We start from the raw sequence: 19,484 nt of genomic DNA, 5'->3' as shown, positions 1-19,484 counted from the left end.
TCCTTGTTTTGTAGTCAAAAGTAGGAAAAAATTGATAAAAGTAATTTGTAAAAAAATTATATTAATTAAGACAATATTATACTCAAATAATCCACTACTTATATCATGTATTACAAACATTACAAATAAAACACACTTTTATAGTCAGAAGCTATGCCGAACTGGCTAGATCATCTCATCGTCCTCTGTATTAAAATAATTATATAGAAACATACATTTACACGGAACTTTTATAATGCATCAAATTTAATAATTTTATTTAGTCAGTACATTGTCAATTTGACAAGACTATTTAATTTTATTCAATATATTGTATTTACTGTTATATTCCATTTGACAAGACTATTTAGTTAGTACTAGTTAATTTTATTCAATTTGACAAGACTATTTAATTTATAAATATCGATTTATTATAAATTCTAGAAGTATGGTTAAATAAATATTTATATACGTATATATATTCTAATCGATTCGAATTTATTAAACAAACTTGATATTTAAAGGGGACTTAATGTTAATAAACAAACTTTATTTTTATATTATTCCCTTTGCTTCCCGTCGGAATGAATTCACACCATATACAACCATGTATGAATATTTGTTTCTTTTGGAAAATCTTAACCGTTTATTGTTCAATCAGCACAAATCTCAAGGCTTGTTACAAATTAAAGAATTGAAATTAATCAAATCTAATTTTCAGTTCGGGTCCGCCCAAATGCCTTAACCCGATCAATTATTTTAACCATTGGATTATGTATAGCACGAATCCTAAAGCAATATCATCCTTTGATCTTTGAAAACATTTGAAATTGGAAAGTTAACTCCATTTAATAAAAATTACGGGTCCACAGACCCTCTCCCTCTCTTCTGTCTCTTCTCCCTCTCTTCTCTCCCTCTCCCTCCCAATTTCCTGCACCGCCTACGAGAATCGGACAAAACTCGCACAGGTTAGTGAGAATCGGACAAAACTCGGTGTAACTCGGCCGAAAATATGAAAAATCGGCCGATTCCGTCAGAATCTATGCGATCATAAGGTGAAGAACCACCTTGCAATTGTTGATTAGACGCATGCAGACGCATCACTCCTTTTCTCCTTTTCTTAATTTTCTTTTGTAACAGAAATGATGATTTAAGTCCAGTGGAATTTTAAGCCTACAATATTTCACATAAAAATGTATTGCAATTGTCATTAGACTTAACAACAATATTTCTGAAATCTAATTGAATATTTATCCGAAAACATTGTCCTGAATGACAAGAATGATTTCAATAATCCATGATGCAGGCCCCAATTCAATAATTATACGATTTCGTTAAGTACAATAAAAATTTCAATGATTGACGGTCTGCTCGCCAATTCAATATTTGCACAAAACATGTCGTGAATGACAGGAAGAAATATTTAATAATTGACGATTGGGACACCAATTCAATATTTATAAGAATTATATATTTTCGTATAGTACAAATAAGATTTCAATAATTGAGTCCGCCACGTCAATTAAATATTTATACGAAGAAATTTTCGTGTAGTAGTAGAAAATAGATTTCAATAATTTACGATCTGCCCACCTAACCCATTACAAAATTTCTCCCGTGAGGCATATGGAGATCAAGTAATTTTCTACCTATCTAAAAAAAAGAGTAAAAAAATTCTAAAAAAATATAAAATTTGATTTGCAAGTACATATATATTCATATGGAGATCATGTTGAACGGTTTGGATCGACTGTTAGGATTTTAAAAACTCAAATATTGAGCCGTTGCACTGAGGCCCTCTATGCTACGCATAGCATATTAGCATTTTTCATATATATATATATATATATATATATAGAGAGTTAGGCTGGGGTGCTATGGATAGCATAGTGGCCTCCCGTGCTACGGCTCAATATTCAAGTTTTCAAAATCCAAACGGTCGATCCGAACCGTTCATCTTATTCTCCATATTAATATCTGCTTGGAGACCAAATTTTATAATTTTCTGAATTTTTTTACTATTTATTAAGCCACTTTGAAAATCGCTAATCCAACGGTTTTACTGTTTTGTGCAGCCACCGTTGGATCAATAATTTTGTAAAATACTTAATAAATAGTAAAAAAATTCAGAAAAATGTAAAATTTGGTCTCCAAGCAGATATTAATATGGAGAATAAGATGAACGGTTCGGATCGACCGTTTGGATTTTGAAAACTCGAATATTGAGCCGTAGCATAGAGGCCTCTATGCTATCCATAGCACCCCAGCCTAACTCATATATATATATATATATATAGTACGGCTAACGTGCTTCCTCTAGCATATGGGCCGAAATGTTTCCGATGGAAAGTTGAAATTTCAAAATCCAAAAAATCAATATGAACCGTTCATCTTCTTCTCCATATTAATATCTGCTTGGAGACCAAATTTTACATTTTTCTGAAATTTTTTACTATTTATTAAGTCATTTTGAAAATCGCTGATCCAACGGTAGCTTCTGATTTTTACTGTTTGGTAAGCCACCGTTAGATCAGCAATTTTCAAAGTGGCTTAATAAATAGTAAAAAATTTCAGAAAAATGTAAAATTTGGTCTCCAAGCAGATATTAATATGGAGAAGAAGATGAACGATTCAGATCGACTTTTTGGATTTTGAAATTTCAACTTTCCACCGGAATCATTTCGGCCCATATGCTAGAGGAAGCGCGTTAGCCATACTCTATATATATATATAGAGGTAGTCTACGGTGAGTTGCGAAGTAAAACGCGTTTCTACTTCACGCTGTATTTTTATTTTGAAAGTCCAAATTACCAATCCGAACCGTTAGATATTTAATCCATATTGAAATGTGCTTGGAGACCAAATTTTACATTTTTTGGAATTTTTTTACTATTTATTAAGCATTTTTTAAAATTGCTGTTTTGCTGTGAACAGTAAAAAAACAGTAAAATTTTCTGGACCATCAGATCAGCGACTTTCAAAATTGCTTAATAAATAGTAAAAAAATTTCAAAAAATGTAAAATTTGGTCTCCAAGCACATTTCAATATGAAGAACAAGATGAACGGTTCGGATCGACGTTTTAAACTTTAAAATTGCAAAATATGAGCGTGAAGTAAAATAGTCGCTTTACTTCGCAACTCACCGTAGCCTAGCTCATATATATATATATATATATATATAGAGAGAGAGAGAGAGAGAGAGAGAGAATGACTAAGCTCAAAACATTTTTTCCTAGCTCCCGGAATAAACGACTCAGTTTTCTTATTTGCAAAGTTCAAATAGTCGATTAAAACCATTAAATATTCAATCTATATGAAAATGTCACTAGTGGAAAATATAGAATCAGGATCTGTTATATACGCATATTAGTATCGGAATACAACCGATCTTGATGAAGGCGATACTGATACTACAATAATCAGGATCGGTTATTTAAATAACCGATCCAAATAGTAACTATTAGGATCGGTTGTTTAATATAACCGATCCTAATTCAAAAAAAAAACTTTTAGGATCGGTTCTTTTAAACAACCGATCCTAATAGTAGTAATCTGGATCGGTTGTTTAAAATAACCGATCCTAATTCTGAAAAAAAAACTTTTAGGATCAGTTATTATTAACAACCGATCCTAAAAGTTTTTTTTTTTCAGATCCTATTTCTAAAAAAAAAAACTTTTAGGATCGGTTGTTAAGAATAACCGATCCTAAAAGCTTTTTTTTTTTTTAGAATTAGGATCGGTTATTTTAAACAACCGATCCTAATAGTAGTAATCTGGATCAGTTGTTTAAAATAACCAATCCTGAGGTTTTATTGAAGCTAAAAAAATATTTTTATTTATTTGACCAGCTTCCATATTCAATTTTATGTGATTGACCCACTTTTATTGTTTTAAGGTCACAAATTAATTGCAGTGCTAATTTTACTTATTAATTGACCCATATATAACTAGTTAATTTCATGGTCCTGAATTAATTGACCCACATATATAGCTAATGAATTTATATACAGTTCAATTAATTTTTCCAACTTGTGCTTGTATATCCTAATTACATATGTATATATACAGGAATTGCCAGTTTTGCCGGCAAGATTCCCAAAATTTGATAACTTGAAGGTTTTCACTGTTTTCATTTGTATATTTATTTTTTTTTACAAATGGAAAGTTGGATCATAAAGAGCTGCCCCAACATGACAAGGCTCACAATAGTGCAACATGAGAATTGTGTAAGTATATATATAGTTTTCTAACTTAATTAAGCTATATATAGCTTCCATGCATCATTTAATTAATTGTTGTAAGTTAAATTAAGGATCTACTTATCAATTGATAATTGTTAATTTAATTTGTTGCATCATTGTTCTGCTCTGTCATGGCCAGTTGAGGATAGAGTGCCATCAAATCCACGAGTCCCACCGAGGCTTCATCCATCTCCAAGAAGATATCTCGAGATAGTTGAGGTAAGGTACTAGAGATTTGATTTAATAGTGTGGTGAGTGATTAAATATCTGATGGTTGGTACAGGGGAATTGCAAAATTTTAGAAAGTATCGTATAATCAGGGATGGTTACTGTAATCTTAGATATACAACGGATAACAGTGGAATAGATAGTTAGAGTGGATGGGATTTGAGAGTTGTAGAATTAGCAGCTGCGAAACTCGAAACTATGCATGTCGAGAAGAGTTTGCTGTTATACTAGCTAGCGAGATATTTCAGGAATATATTTTGTATGGATATACACATATTGTGTATTTTGTGCATGGATGTTGTGTATTTTGTGCATGCATGAATATTACTTCTAAAAAAGTATTAATTACCCTTTTGAACATTCCCATCAATTCAAAAAAAGAACAGAGTTGGTATTGATCAAACTAATGCTGACAGCTCATCTACATCACGGATGGTAAAGATCACCACATCTACACTATCAGATTAATAGCCCAACCGAAGTGGAAGAGTCAATCAAAATTAATGGTTGGTTAAAAAATAACCCATGGAAAAGAGAGGGCCATCAGCGTCATCGGTTTTTTAAATGCCAATCGATGGTAAAAAGTTTAACGTAATTACAGCGCTGTCACTCATGACGAACACCATATGTACAGAAGCACATCCGATAATAAAGGAGGGATCGCAAAAATATTTTTTTGTAGTAGTGGAGATTTCAATAATTGATGACGCAGGCACCAATTCAATAATTATACGATTTCTTTAAGTACAATAAAGATTTTCGATGATTGACGTACGGTCCGCTCACCAATTCAATATTTATACAAAACATTTGGTGAATGACAAGAAGAAATATTTAAAAATTGACGATTGGGACGCCAAATCAATATTTATAAGAATTATTTTTGGTAAAGTACAAAAAAGATTTCAATAATTGACTCCACCACGTCAATTCAATATTTATACGAAGAAATTTTCGTATAGTAGTACAAAATAGATTTCAATAATTTACGATCTCCGCATGCAGCTAACCAATTAGACATATTCTCCCGTGACTGTGAGTCTGTGAGGGTGAGGCATTATCATATTGCAAGTTGGATCCGGTACCGGTAAAAAGTTGCTTTTCCGAGTCAATGCATGACACGAATCTTTATTTACATTTACATAAAGGTCGAGGGAAATTATAAGTTGCTCGTTCATTCTACTCCACTATAGTTTGATGCGTTGGCACTACTAAATAATGTGAGATGGCGGAACTAATTAATATGGACATATTTTTAGTTTAATGATGTTTCAAACAAAAAACATTACTTGATTCATGTATGAAAAATGAGAAAGTGTCACAAAATTAAAATGATAAAATAAAAATGTTAATTAAGAGACAAAATTAAAATGATAAAATACAGTACATGTCATCGGCTCAATTAATACTGTTGTTGGACTAAATAAAAATTAATATTTTAACTGAAAAAAAGTATACACATGTCATGTGCATGTACTAAATAAAAATTAATATTTTAAAAATGATTAAATAATAATTAATGTTGTTGGACGAGGAAATCAAGAAGCCAACAATTAACCATGAATTTGGAAAAAAAATTATTCATTAAAACTATTAAAAAATGATAGGGAGATCTGAAAGAGTATTTCAGTCATTAGACCCAGACAATTAAATGAATTATAAATAGTAAATCATTCAAGCTCTCATTCATTGCATTGATGGGACCCACACGTGAGACGCACAACCGCATGCATCTGTCCCTCTGTCCATTCAACGAATTTATTTTTCTGAATTGTGTCATTTTCTGACAGCTCAATTCGACAAACTTTATGATGTGACCCTAAACCTAATTAAACTCTAAACCCGGAATTCATCGAAGCTAAATTGAGCAATTCTGTTATTTTCTATTTAATTTTGGATATTAAAAAAAATTAGGATATAATCTATATATATAATTTGATATTAAAGAATCTTATCTCTGCGCGCTGCTCTATGCATGCTAATTTTTTATAAAAATAAAAAATTGCCGGATTTACAACTATATAATCCTATTTCAATAAGAAGACTGACTGGAATCAAAATAGAAAACAAGCAATAATGGTATTTTTAAAGTCTATGCTCGTAGAGGACGAATCATACATTTTCAAGAAAAGAAAAATAATACATATATACAGACTCAAGCTGACAAATATTGTAAGATATTATTTCAAAATGATAGTTACGATTTTTTTGAAGGACCAGAAAAATAAAAATTTAAAATAGAAAAAAAATAAAAAAAATAGAAAAAGACAAAAAATATTAATAAAAAAAAGATGTACAAAAATGTGTACGGGTGCCTACACAAGACTAGTTGTCAATAGACTCGATAGTATGCTCATCAAACTCGATCCAGGATCCGATGAAATCCTTGAGTATATTATGAACACATAAACTCTTGTTTGTATATATATATGCTGTAGAAGGTTAAACTCTCGTTTGTATTTATGCTGTAGAAGGTTAACAAATATATTGATAATAAAAATTTATTTACAATCCCTAACTATGTACAAATATAGACAACCGCATTCTCTTGAATGTACAATACAGGTTAATTATATACTATGTATTTTCCTCTTGCCCGCTGCTCCCCTCATGTAACCATAAGTGAATTTCTATTGCGGCATTGTCCTTGATTCGTCACTAAAATTGCGCATGTTTCTCTCCTTTCATAGTGCCCATGTCCCCACTATCCATGTGATGTGAGATCTCATCTGAATTAGAGGTTTAATTAAACAACGACTTGGCTTTTTCCTGTACGATATTTTCATTATATATTAAATATTTAACCTTCCCTGGCTCTCTGTCCCACATGGAAATAAGGTTATATATAACAGCCTACGGGTTTTAACTTTTCAATACCAAAAAAAAGAAGAAGAAAGTTATAATCTCCATCAACCACCACTTCCTAATTTCCCGCATATATATATATATCCAACTTCATTCAGCTCTCTCCTCCTGCCGAGTGCACTAGATTGATCGATCCTCCTATATATATATATATATATCCTGCACTCCTGTCTACTGTGTTCTGGGTTTCACTTCTATTTCTCTCACTTATATATATCCAGCCCATCGATCCTGTCATTGTCCAGCCTCCATTGTGGGGCTTGATCTGTTGAAACGGGCTCTATATAAGGTCTAGAGTTTCAAATTTCTACAATCTTAATTCATGGATAAATTTTTGCTACTCCGTAATTAAAGTCGTGCACCATTTATAGTTCTTTTTTATTGTTTATTTTGCAGTGGAGTTACTTGGAGCTTGCAGTTGAATTAGACGTGAGATTTTGTTACACCAGAGGAAGGAGAGACTGTAAATAAGTACTTGCTGGAGCAACTTGTTCGAAGGTATTCTCAATATTTCGGAAACTGACATTTGATCTTATAATTTACAGGTTATTGTTAGGTGTATATATATATATTTTTTTTTTCGTTCTGACATAAATGACATCCCAATAATATGATTGCTATAGCTATTTCAAACAATTGACTCATAGTTTCGTAAAAGGGGGTCACCAATAATGCAAGATTTTTTTTTTTTTTCGTTTGATTACAAAAGAGTAGATAATTTCCTTTGATCTATTGGATGGTCGATGAAAGCAACTTTTTTTTTGTTTTGTGGGGAAATTTTATGTAAATCCCTCATCTTTTAAATTAAATTTCATAATTTCGTATTTACCCTTCTAAATTTAGAAATCTCACAAATTTACCATTTTTTTTTCCGTTTATATTAAAACTCATTTTAAATTAATCAAGTTTCATTTTACCCTTTATAAAGAAAAATAGAAAATGGGTTATTTCACTACTTCCCACATAAACACAATAACATCTAGGTATATACTTATGTAAACATCAATAATAGAGAAATCACTCATTTTCACTTATAAACCGGACCAATTAGAAGAATGATATTATTTTACAGGATAAATATGATATTGTGAATTTTAGTGTGGGCATATTAAATACGAATTTTTGAAGTTTTTGAGGGGTATACATGAAATTCACCCTTTCTTTTAAGTAAACTGAGAATTAATTAATTAATAGAATGTGAGACTTTTTGCGAGAAAAAAAGTTACTATCTACGAGGATATACCGATAAAAATGTGTTTTTGTATTGGTCGCGGATGTTGTCCCATTCTTACTTTATAAAGTGACTCTACTTCCTTTGATGGTGCACTATACTGCCGGTTTTACATTCATTTTTGCAAAATACCAACTAGTTGAGTAGCGTACAACATTGATTTTTTTTTTAGTAGTCATAATTAAAAAAATAGAAACTTATTGAACCAACATGAGTACTTGGCTGTTCACAAAAAACCAAACGTACCGAATAAGCTATTCGGTACATCCAAAGGGGCAACTAATGGCCTATTGGGTATATTCTCCATGCCACAATTTTTTCATTATGACTGTTGCATAAGAGGATAAAATTGGAACGTACCGAGTAGGCTATTCTCTACTCTTTGCATGTACCGAATAACTTATTCAGTACTTATAATTATTTTAGTAAAAGTACCACGTAAACATGTTGGTTCAGTAAATTTCATTTGTGAGTCTTTATTTTCTTATAGACAAAAGAGGTTCTCACATGGATATTCATGGCAACTTTTTATTAGTTTATCCGATCGGTACCATATTTAATTAAGATGATGAGTATTTCATTAAGAAGAGTATGAATAAAGTTTTATTTCATTAGCTTATTAAATATGTGGGTATGAATAATTATTTTCTTTAGCTTAATGAATAAAGATAAGAATAAAAACCTTTTTTTTGTATCCGTTTTCTAATAATGAAAACTAAAATTCCTAATATCGACACGATTTTCTGAAAATTATATATATTCAATAAAAATATATTTCTACTGAAAATTCTATATATTCAAAGAAAATTACTAATATCCACACGATTTTGACAATTATTTTGCAAGTTGCAAAGTTGAAATATTCAACAACATATAACAAGAGAAAAAAATTAATTCATATTAATTGATAGCTAATAAAATTGTTTTGGTATTAATAAAGACCAAATTTGATGATCGTGAAAATAAAATGTTATTCATAATTTCTTTAAATTGTATATAAAATTAAAGAAAAATGGTGAAAATGCCACTTCAAAACTTTCAAAATGTCAAAATGCCATCTCAAACTTCAAAATTGTAAAAATGCCATGCCACTCCAAATAATTAATGACTAAAATGCCCTCCCTTCCAATTTCAAACTGACTATTCTATTGATGATCAACTCCAGAGAAGCAAATTAAAGCATAAACACCAAGCTTCAGCTTACTGGAAGTATAAATGTCACTCAGACATCAATTTTTTTTTTAATCGAGTAAGAAAGCTCCAAGAAATGAGAACTTTAATTCCACCAGCAATTCTAATATCTAATATTATGACCTCATTATACAGTGTCACTTCCTGATTAAATGAACTTTTGTTAAGAATTGCCCTTATTTTTTAAATTCGATCAATTGAGGCTAATTCCATCAAAAAGCAGAAATTTTATTCCAATTCAATTCATGAAAAAGGAAATCGATGAAATATTACACAAAAGAAAAGAACATCATACTGGCCGTACGATCTAAGGAGGTTCTGAAGCTCAGTCTGGAAGGAAGAATCCATGGAGAGGTCGTTGTCATCGACCGCTACGCGAAAACCACGCAAAATCTCTCTGACAGCGCAACAATCCTCAAAAGTGCGTCTAATTCCTTGTAGAGAGGTGAAGTACAGCACGACGGGCTGAGGCTTACGCTGACGTGGCAGGAGAAGAAGAAGAGAAGAAGAAGAAGGGCATTTTAGTCATTAATTATTTGGAGTGACAAAATTACAAATTAATGAAGTTTGGAGTGACATTTTTACAATTTTGAAGTTTGAAATGACATTTTGACATTTTGAAGGTTTTGGAGTGGCATTTTCACAATTTTTCCTAAAATTAAATTCAATTTCAAAACTATGGATCATTCATCAAGTGGCTAAAATACCTATATCAATGAGTATTACGTTTTCAGTTCATAGTAAAAAAATGAACTAGTATATATTTGGTTTAGTGACAAAGGCAATATTTTTCGTGTGAGAGGTGATAGGTTTGAAAATCGAATTAAAATTCCTTATCGATATTAAAATAATTGAGTGACTTGACATCGAACTTTACTAAAAATAAAATAAAATTTAGAGCAAAAAAAAAAGTAACGCACAGTTATCAATGATATGAAATAAAGTTGGTTATCTATTTTATTAATTTTCTTTTATTGAAGTGGACTACTTGGTTATCCAGGTGCGCAGCACAAAAATAAAATTACATCTCAATGCCATATAGTAAAAGATAAAAAAATAAGGCCGGATTAAAAGAAATTCATTGTTTTAGTTTAATTTGAAAACTATACATGAATGGTTTAGATATAGAAGAGCTTTTGTATGAATGGCATTTCGGTATGGAAAGAAAGTATGTATATGTAGGATTAAAGGTCTAAAGGAGGACTGCAAGTTACTTGAAAATCAATATTTGCTCAGCTTTTACCTGTTTCATAAATTTCTTCTCTGTCCTCTTAGATTAAGGTTATAATCTCACGTTCGACCACCCCCGATCAATATACCTGTACTTCCTCCCCCTTTCCTCACTTTCCCTCTCCTTCCTCTCTCTTCTCCTGCCGAGTGCACTAGATCAAACTTCCTCTCCTGAACCTGACTGAAATATCATTGGTTCCTCGATCTCACATCTCTCACTATTTTTTTTTACCATCCTGTCCTGTTCCGTCCTGCATGGTGCATGGTAGCATTTCATAAAGTTTAGTTAACTCCATAATATAATGTAAGAATATTTCAGTCATCATCATTTATAGTATTTTTTCAAATGTTTCTTTTGCACTAATTGCAGTTACTTGGTGGAGCTTGCAGTTGATTTGGAAGTGAGGGAGGGCTGGAAGGAGGAAAGGATTTTGGGTGTGATTTTGAGAAAGTTGAAACAGAGATGGATGCCTTACCTTTTGTAAAAGCAATTCTATCTGATCCTGCTCTCAGAATTTTTTTAACAGACAATGTCCCTATTGAGATGTCGGAAACTTTCAATTCGATCAGGGAGATGGTCGATGCGAACATGGGATATCGATACTTCGATGTGCACAATGAGGACCAAAAGATGGCTAAAATTGAGGTTATCCGACTAATTTCCCGTAAAGTTGGAATTATCGTTCGGAAGGTAGGTGAATGTGAAAGGGTGCCCAACGTTACCTACAGAAATAATTATCTGGAGAGCGGCACACAAATCGGTGTAAAGTGGAAGCATTCGCTACCACTATATATTCAACAAATGGCTTGTTGCAATTACTTCGAGCAAACGGAATCAGAAGGAGAGTTGGAGCAGAACGACATAGATGCAGTTTTAAACTCTCTCCGCGACATAAACACAATAGAAGACCTGTTTCCTGACAAAGCAGACAGGACAAACTGCTTAACAAATAAGGAGAAGAGCCGACTACTACTCCTCGTGAAAGCGTTTCCAGCTCTTCGTAAACTCAAAAGCTCTTTTACAATTGTCCAGATCTTATTAGAGTTATCCAGAGAACTGGACAATCTCCCTCAACTGATTTGCGAGGCAGTTGACGAAGAACCTCTGGCTCTTCTTCTCATAGGGGGTCTCCTTTCGTTCAAAGAAAGAACATACGACACATGGAATAGGGTGAAGGATGATCTGATCAAGATCAAAGAGGCTCATAATGGTGCTACTAACAATCATAGGCAGGACATTATTGCCTACTGCTATGATGATTTATCTCACTTCCACCAATCGTGTTTTCTTTATTTAGCATGTTACCCGATAGATTATGAGATTCCTGCAAGGTCTCTAACTCAGATATGGATTGCTGACACACTTTTTCCACCAGAGGAAGGGGTGACTATAGAGGACACGGCAAATAATTACCTCGAGCAACTTGTTGAAAGGTATTCACAATATATATTTTTGAAAATTTTCATTCGGTCTTATATTTCTTTTTTTTTGAAAACCCGACAGAAGCTATCAGGGATTCGGTCTTATATTTCTTTTATATAAATGTACTTGATGTATATTTATTGTTCTTGTTACTTGCAGGTCGTTGGTCTGTGTTTCAAAAAGATCATTTTCAGGCCCAATCAAATGTTGCCGAGTACGTCAATCTATTCTAGAATTTGCCATCAAGCAAAACCACGCGGAGAACTTTTTTTCTATCAATCCAGAGGGTGATATGTATATCGGGGAGCGTGTAGCATTCAACAATGCTGACACGACACAATGCACGGAGGTGGCAAATACTGGTGACAATCTGTCTTCCCTTTTAGCTTTTGATTGTCATAGGAACGCTATTAAAAAAAACCTCCACCTGGTTGTGTTGGAATTGAGGAAATCCACAATCCCAGAAATAGATTTATTGGATAATAATATGTTTTTAAAATATCTAAGCTTGAGAGGTAATAACACATCTGAACTTCCAGAAAATATAGGAGACATGTATTTTCTCCAAACATTGGATGTTAGAGATACAAGCATAAAAACCCTACCTGAATCTCTATGGGACATCTGCTTCCTTCGTCATGTATATGTCAATTATAGCCGACAAATTAAAGGTCCACACCCTACAGCAAATTTATTGTACCTACAAACCCTTAAAACAGTTGGGATTCCTGAGTCGTGGCTAGAAAACTTTCCAAAGAACTTGATCAATCTTAAAAAGTTAGCACTTTCAAATAGGGACAATCAATACTGGGAATCCATTTCTAACCTATTGAGTTCAATGGTTAATCTCCTCTCAATGACAATAATAGGCGACATTGTACCATCAGAATTTGTAGACACTAGGGCCTTTTCAAATCTCAAGACAGTGAAGTCTATTAAATTTGAGGGAGAATGGAAATATAGGAATCTAATCATAGACAATATTAAATTTCCATCCAATCTTACAAAGCTCACCCTAACTAAATCTGGTTTGAAGGAAGATCCAATGCCAAGTCTAGAAAGATTACAATCCCTGAAATATCTGAGTTTACAAGATGGGGCATACATAGGGAATAAAATAGTTTGTTCGGAAAATGGGTTTCCACAGTTACAGTTCTTAGAATTGAACAAATTAGAGAAGTTGGAGTATTGGGAGGTGAACCCGAGAGCCATGCCACATCTTACCACTCTGCGTGTTGTTCAATGCGTGAAACTCATGAAGAACCTTTCTAATCTAGACAATGTTAAATTTCCACCCAATTTTACAAAGCTCACCCTAATCAAATCTGGTTTGAAGGAAGACCCAATGCCAAGGCTAGAAAAGCTAGAATCCCTGAAATATCTGAGTTTACAAGATGGGGCATACATAGGGAATAAAATGGTTTGTTCGGAAAATGGGTTTCCACAGTTGCAGTTTTTAGAACTGAAGAAATTAGAGAAGTTGGAGAATTGGGAGGTGAACCCGAGGGCCATGCCACGTCTTATCACCTTGCGTGTTGTTCAATGCCTGAAACTCAAGAAACTTCCTGATCGACTCAAGAACCTTCCTGATGCACAGCATGTTCCTAATGAAGATATATATGTGAATTGAAATGCTGGTTTCTGTCTCTTGCTCTAATTCAATTCGTCTCTCTTTTTCTTTTTTCTTTTTTTTGAATGTGTGTCCCTTGTTCTTGTATTATTATTGCATTTAATTTTGATTTAACTTTGAATTTTGATTCAGAAACGAAGGTAAGCCCAAATGGTACAAATTTAGTATCTATCATGATTGGTTTGAAGTCTAGTTTCTGAATATGTGATTTATTTGACATTTCAACCCTTTTAGGGGTTTCAAAATAACAATGCAGCTGTCAGGGGTCAAATGTCCATTTTTCTGACAGCAGCATTTTCTGAGGAGCTGAACTTTGAAGATCAATTCCCATCAATTGGCTACACCAAATTTCATGTTCTTTATATGAAAATACTCCTTGAGTCATAACCTGCACACATGTAAAACAGTTTAATCAAACTCAATTCAGAGCTATATGAAACATATGTTTTTGTGCAGAGGAGCTTTTGCTGGTAAACAGCTGCTGTTACCATGCTGGTAGCTAACTTCAGAATTTCATTCCAAGAGTTCTGCTAATCCAAATTTCATGTTATTTATATGAAAATTCTCAGGATAGAGTCCTCTATATTCTGGTAAAATTTCATGAATTTTGGAACTATCTAGCTATACCAGACAGAGGGTTGAACACAAGGGCAGATTAAGAACTGTGCTGGTATTTGCTGGTTTCTGACATTTCAAAAGGCTGAACTTCAAAAATTCATAATAAATTGAATTAGAATCCAAATAATATGAAATTTGAGTCCATTTCGCATATTTTTTTTATTCTCTACATGATGGTATAATTATTTTTATAATTTGATCTCTGTATCAATCCAGATTCGCTGTTTTACCAGCAGAGGTCAAAAAGAGCACTTTTGAGGTATAGCATGGTACCAATAGTACTTGTTATGCATTTGGTTGCTGAGTTCAAGTCATATATCACATATTTTACAATTCTCAAGTGTTTTAATCATGATTAAAGGGCTGGTTAAGGTTATGACATGGTTTCAATAGGTTTAAGCCATCCTTTTGACATGAATAAACATAGAGACAAGATCAAATCTCCAAGAAAGCCATATGCATCAAAGTTTAAGTATTTCAAAACATCATCAGAAATCAAATATTACAAAGAGGTCCCTGGTTTTATCAAAATCACATTTTTAAGCCTTCTCACTTGGTTGAAATAACTGGAAACATCTTTCGATCATCCTAGTTATTACAGAATTTGTTTCTCATTGATGTTTGTTGTGCAAGAACATAAAGGTACCAGTATCATTTTCAATAAAAAAAAGCAACCAATTTTGAGTTGCCAGTATCACTAAAGGTACCAGTATCATGGTACCAGTAAGATAATTGAGCATTAGAGATTAATTTGCAAATAGCGACATACCCAACTTACGACAAATAGCTTCTGATAATTAATTATATAAACCATTAACAAAGCCCAACCAAAGATGCATCGCCATGATCTGACGAAATTTTTTTACGATTGGTGAGGAGAGAGAGGCATCGCCATGATCTGACGAGGGAGACAATGTGCAAAGAGAGGCGAGCAGAACTTCTGCAGAAGAGATAGCGATCTGGGGAGGAGGAGAAGAAGAAGAGGAGGTTCTCGTGAGCAAAGAGGCGAGCAGCTTGGGAACAAAGACGAAGGAGACGGTGCGCGATTCGGGCTCAATGGGCGGCTCGGATCGGATCGGCTCGATTAGACTAGGGATGACTTATTTTGAGTTCGGGCCGAGTTCGGGCTCAATTCGAATTGAACTCGGCTCAATTTGACTCATTAAAGAATAAAACTCAAAGTCCATGGGTCGGCCCGACTCGTTTAGCAGGCCTAAGTATTAGTGCCATATTTATTGCCATATTCATTCCCCACGACTTCAGTATTAGTGCCATATTTATTGCCAAAAAACATTATAATGAATCGTACACGAATGTTTAATTAAAAGTCCGTGTAGAAATGATTTCGTACACGGGCTTTTAAGTAAACGTCCGTGTACGAATCCTGTAGAACGTTGCATTTAATTTGAAGTGCGGAATTCATAGAGTTACATTTAATTTGAAACTTCTATATAATGTGAGAAGCTCCATCACAAAACAATCTTAATTCTACAATTCTTCTTTTCAACTTGCTTCTTCAATTTCTTTCCAGAAAAAACCTTCTAGCTAGTAATTAAAAAATGGATCCCTACTCATCCGATGACTCACAAAATAATAACAGTGACTACTCAAATTCTAACGATTCATATAATTCTGAGAGTGAGTTCTTCCAGCAAACTGAAGGTTCAGACTCAGATGACTCACAAAATGACTCACCCACTGAAGGCATACAGTGCGCAATATGCCACGAGGTCGGAGCATACAGGTGGATGTTCCAGTGCAAAGAGTGTGAAGACGCTTACCACCCGTTATGCGTCTGCTCAAATACTTACCAAGGCAGCAGAGATCCGAGATACATTTCATAGATCTTCCCTTGGTGCGAGAACGATGATCAAGAAGAAAAAGATGATGACAAAGACGTCTACGACGATCAAGAAGAAGAGGAGGGAGATGAAGAAGATGAGGAGGAGGAGGAAGAGGAAGAGGCTGCTAGAAAAGATGAGGAGGAAGGAGAAGAGGAAGACGAGGAGGAGAAGAGAAGGGCGAGGAAGAAGCAGAAAAAAAATGAAGAGGATCAAGAAAGCAAGGAAGACAAAAAAGATGAATCAAATTCAAATAAAACCAAGAATAGATTATTTTTATTTTTAATATAAATGTCAGTATATTTATTTAAGTTTTATTTAAAAATTTCAGATTATTTATAAATGTCAGAATATTTATTTAAGTTTTATTTAAAAATTTGAGATTATTTATTGTTTTGTCCTTCAACTCAAACAAGATTAGAGAACACAGAATTGAATAGAAAACTAAGAAATTGAAAATAACGGATGACAATATTCCCCCTCTAAATGGCTAAGCTAATCCTATATATAAAGGCGATGAGATTCTAGTTTAAATCAATCTGATTCGTCCAGTGGATTTTGCTCAAATGAACATCACAATGACATGTCAGCGCTAACGTGGACCCAATCTGCTGATCTGTCTTAACGAATAGCTAACGACCCCTTCCAGTTCTGCTCGTCTACCAGTTGAAATGCCTCCCGTACAAAAACCTTTCTACATGGATGTTTAATTAAACGACCGTGTATGATAATCTTTCTACACGGATGTTTAATTAAATATCTGTGTACAAAGGTATAGGTAGCTACACGGATTTTTAATTAAAAGTCCGTGTAGAAAGGTCTTCGCACAGTCGTTTATGTTACCTCAGAGAACACAACACCTCAAATTAAGACATCATGATCATTCATTACTTATCGGACGGCTCAGAACTTGATATATACTAATTAGATAATACTGTTGTACCCTAAAATATTGCTAATTAAATAAATGGGAATTAGCAATGTTTAAAATACTTGGAAAACGCCAAATATACGTATAGGCTCTCCATGATGACTCAGGAATATCACATTAAAATTCATGATAGCATTCTACATAAAGAATCATGAATTTTGATATATTATACGAGTTCTAACTCTAAATGGTCAAAGAGTTATGAATTTTCAAAGAATCTGATGACATGGCAGTCCTTGATTGGTGCCACATGGTATAGTGTGCTCATAATGTTTAATCTGAACAATTGAGTGCACAAACTTGGAGATCTCTAACAAAAATGATGAAATGGAGAACTTTAATTGATATTTGAAATGGAGAAGATTGGTGCATCCATTTATATATATATATGCTCACGGCTATATAAAGCCGAATTGCTCAAAAGCTTTAATTAGGCAGCATTTAGATCAATTGAAATAAAATGGGCTAAATCCATTATGGGCCGAATCCATTGTATCTAATTAAAAGGGCTTCGGCAGCATTCAAATTGAAATGGCACAGCGAATTCGTTGCTCATTTAACCCGACAGGAGGGTCCCATGCAAGCAACAGCCATTCAGTGACTAAGCGCTCAATTTGAATCACGCGCTCCATGCCACCTTTGGTTATACGCACGGCTCATGAAGGACCGTTTCTTGAGCAGCATCACGGCTCATGATGCACCATGCCTACACGGATGAATAGGATCTTCACCTTCCTCTCCAACAGCCAAATGGGAAATAACGACAATAGAAGCAGAGCCAGCTAACACTGCCTCCTCTGCGCCCTTGTCTCCTCACTGCCTTCAAACATAGCCGTTGGATGCCCTCAAGAATGGAGATCATGCCAACACATTGAGTCATGCCAAAGATGCGGCCAGCTCATCAATCCAGCCCATTTCTCTTTTGCACGCCAACCGTTCGATGAAATTACACGGTCAAGATGAAGTTGCAAAATTGAAACCCTAGAGCCCCACAGGCTATAAATACAGGCACAAGAGCAACGCAACACACACACACACAGAGACAATCAAGTTTACAAGCCTAGCTGCTACATACACCTACACACATATACTGATATACACAGCCATATACAATACACAAACCAAACACACCTGAGCTCTTCTTCCTCCCCTGATTACTATAGCAAGCTTTGATTAAGCAATTAGGGACTAGAAAGATGTAGGCCTCTATAGGCCAAAGCTTGTAAATATACATTTGATGAATAAAGTTCTTATTTGGTGATTGTTGTGTATTTTTCCTTTCCCTTTTCTTCTTTCTTTGATTGTCTCATGTTCTTTTCAGCTTTTGATGTCTTTAAAACAATCAAAAGGGAGAGCTTGCATGATTTCTAGATTTGTCTCATGACAAATTAAAGAACATGAAAGCTTGATGATCAAAAATGCATTTTTCTTGTATTTTCTACTTTGAACAGCAATAAAACTATAAAAAAAAAATGTTATTTTAGATCCTTTGATGTTCTTATTTACTTCATTGTTGTTCTAAAACGAAATATATAAAAAGATGCATAAAAATCACTTTCTTTTAAAAATAATCAAAATAAGGGAATAAAGTGACTTAAAACAAAAGATAAACACACGAGGGTTGTTTAAAGTGAGCCACAGGCATCCTTTGCAACTCTCAACCTAATGATCGCTTGATGGGCCTAATTGCAAAGAAAGAAATCAAGAAATACAAGGGATTATGCTGCTAAAATGCTAATTCTTGCTATTCTTGAGGACTTATTTGCAATTAGTGAAAGACTAAGGTCTAAAATGTAAAAGGGACAGCAACTGATGTTGCTAGATGCTATTTACATTTTTAGATCTATGAAGTCTTGATGATTTGCCCATTTAAATTAAGTGAGAAGGCTCAAAATGTGATTTTGATAAAACCAGGGACCTCCTTATAAAATCTGATCTCTGTTGATATTTTAAAATACTCAAATTTTGATGCATATAGCTTTTTTTAGAGATTTGATCTTGTCTCTATGCTTACTCATGTCAAAACAGTGGCTTAAAGCTATTAAAACCATGTCATAACCTCAACCCGACCTCTG

General features: G+C 33.7%; 1 protein-coding gene across 1 annotated transcript; it reads left to right on the top strand.

The window, feature by feature from the left end:
• The first annotated feature begins 10,845 nt into the window (after positions 1-10,845).
• Positions 10,846-14,019, top strand: LOC144560832 (protein RECOGNITION OF PERONOSPORA PARASITICA 7-like). Its single transcript, XM_078310065.1, has 4 exons — positions 10,846-10,904; positions 11,337-11,401; positions 11,494-12,400; positions 12,549-14,019. The coding sequence occupies exons 1-4, from the start codon at positions 10,846-10,848 to the stop codon at positions 14,017-14,019; spliced, it is 2,502 nt and encodes an 833-aa protein (XP_078166191.1).
• The last annotated feature ends 5,465 nt before the right edge of the window (positions 14,020-19,484 follow it).

The sequence above is a fragment of the Carex rostrata genome, chromosome 10, assembly GCF_964058835.1.
Source record: "Carex rostrata chromosome 10, lpCarRost1.2, whole genome shotgun sequence".
Taxonomy (NCBI): Eukaryota; Viridiplantae; Streptophyta; class Magnoliopsida; order Poales; family Cyperaceae; genus Carex; species Carex rostrata.
This window is presented reverse-complemented; position numbering and strand designations above follow the sequence as displayed.

Excerpts from the sequence above, each read along its gene's own strand:
- LOC144560832 (XM_078310065.1), top strand. The coding sequence starts at position 10,846 with ATGAATGGTTTAGATATAGAAGAGCTTTTGTATGAATGGCATTTCGGT. Across the intron at positions 11,402-11,493 it reads GAAGGAGGAAAGGATTTTGG|ACAATGTCCCTATTGAGATG; the intron begins GTGTGATTTTGA and ends TTTTTTTAACAG. Across the intron at positions 12,401-12,548 it reads CTCGAGCAACTTGTTGAAAG|GTCGTTGGTCTGTGTTTCAA; the intron begins GTATTCACAATA and ends TGTTACTTGCAG.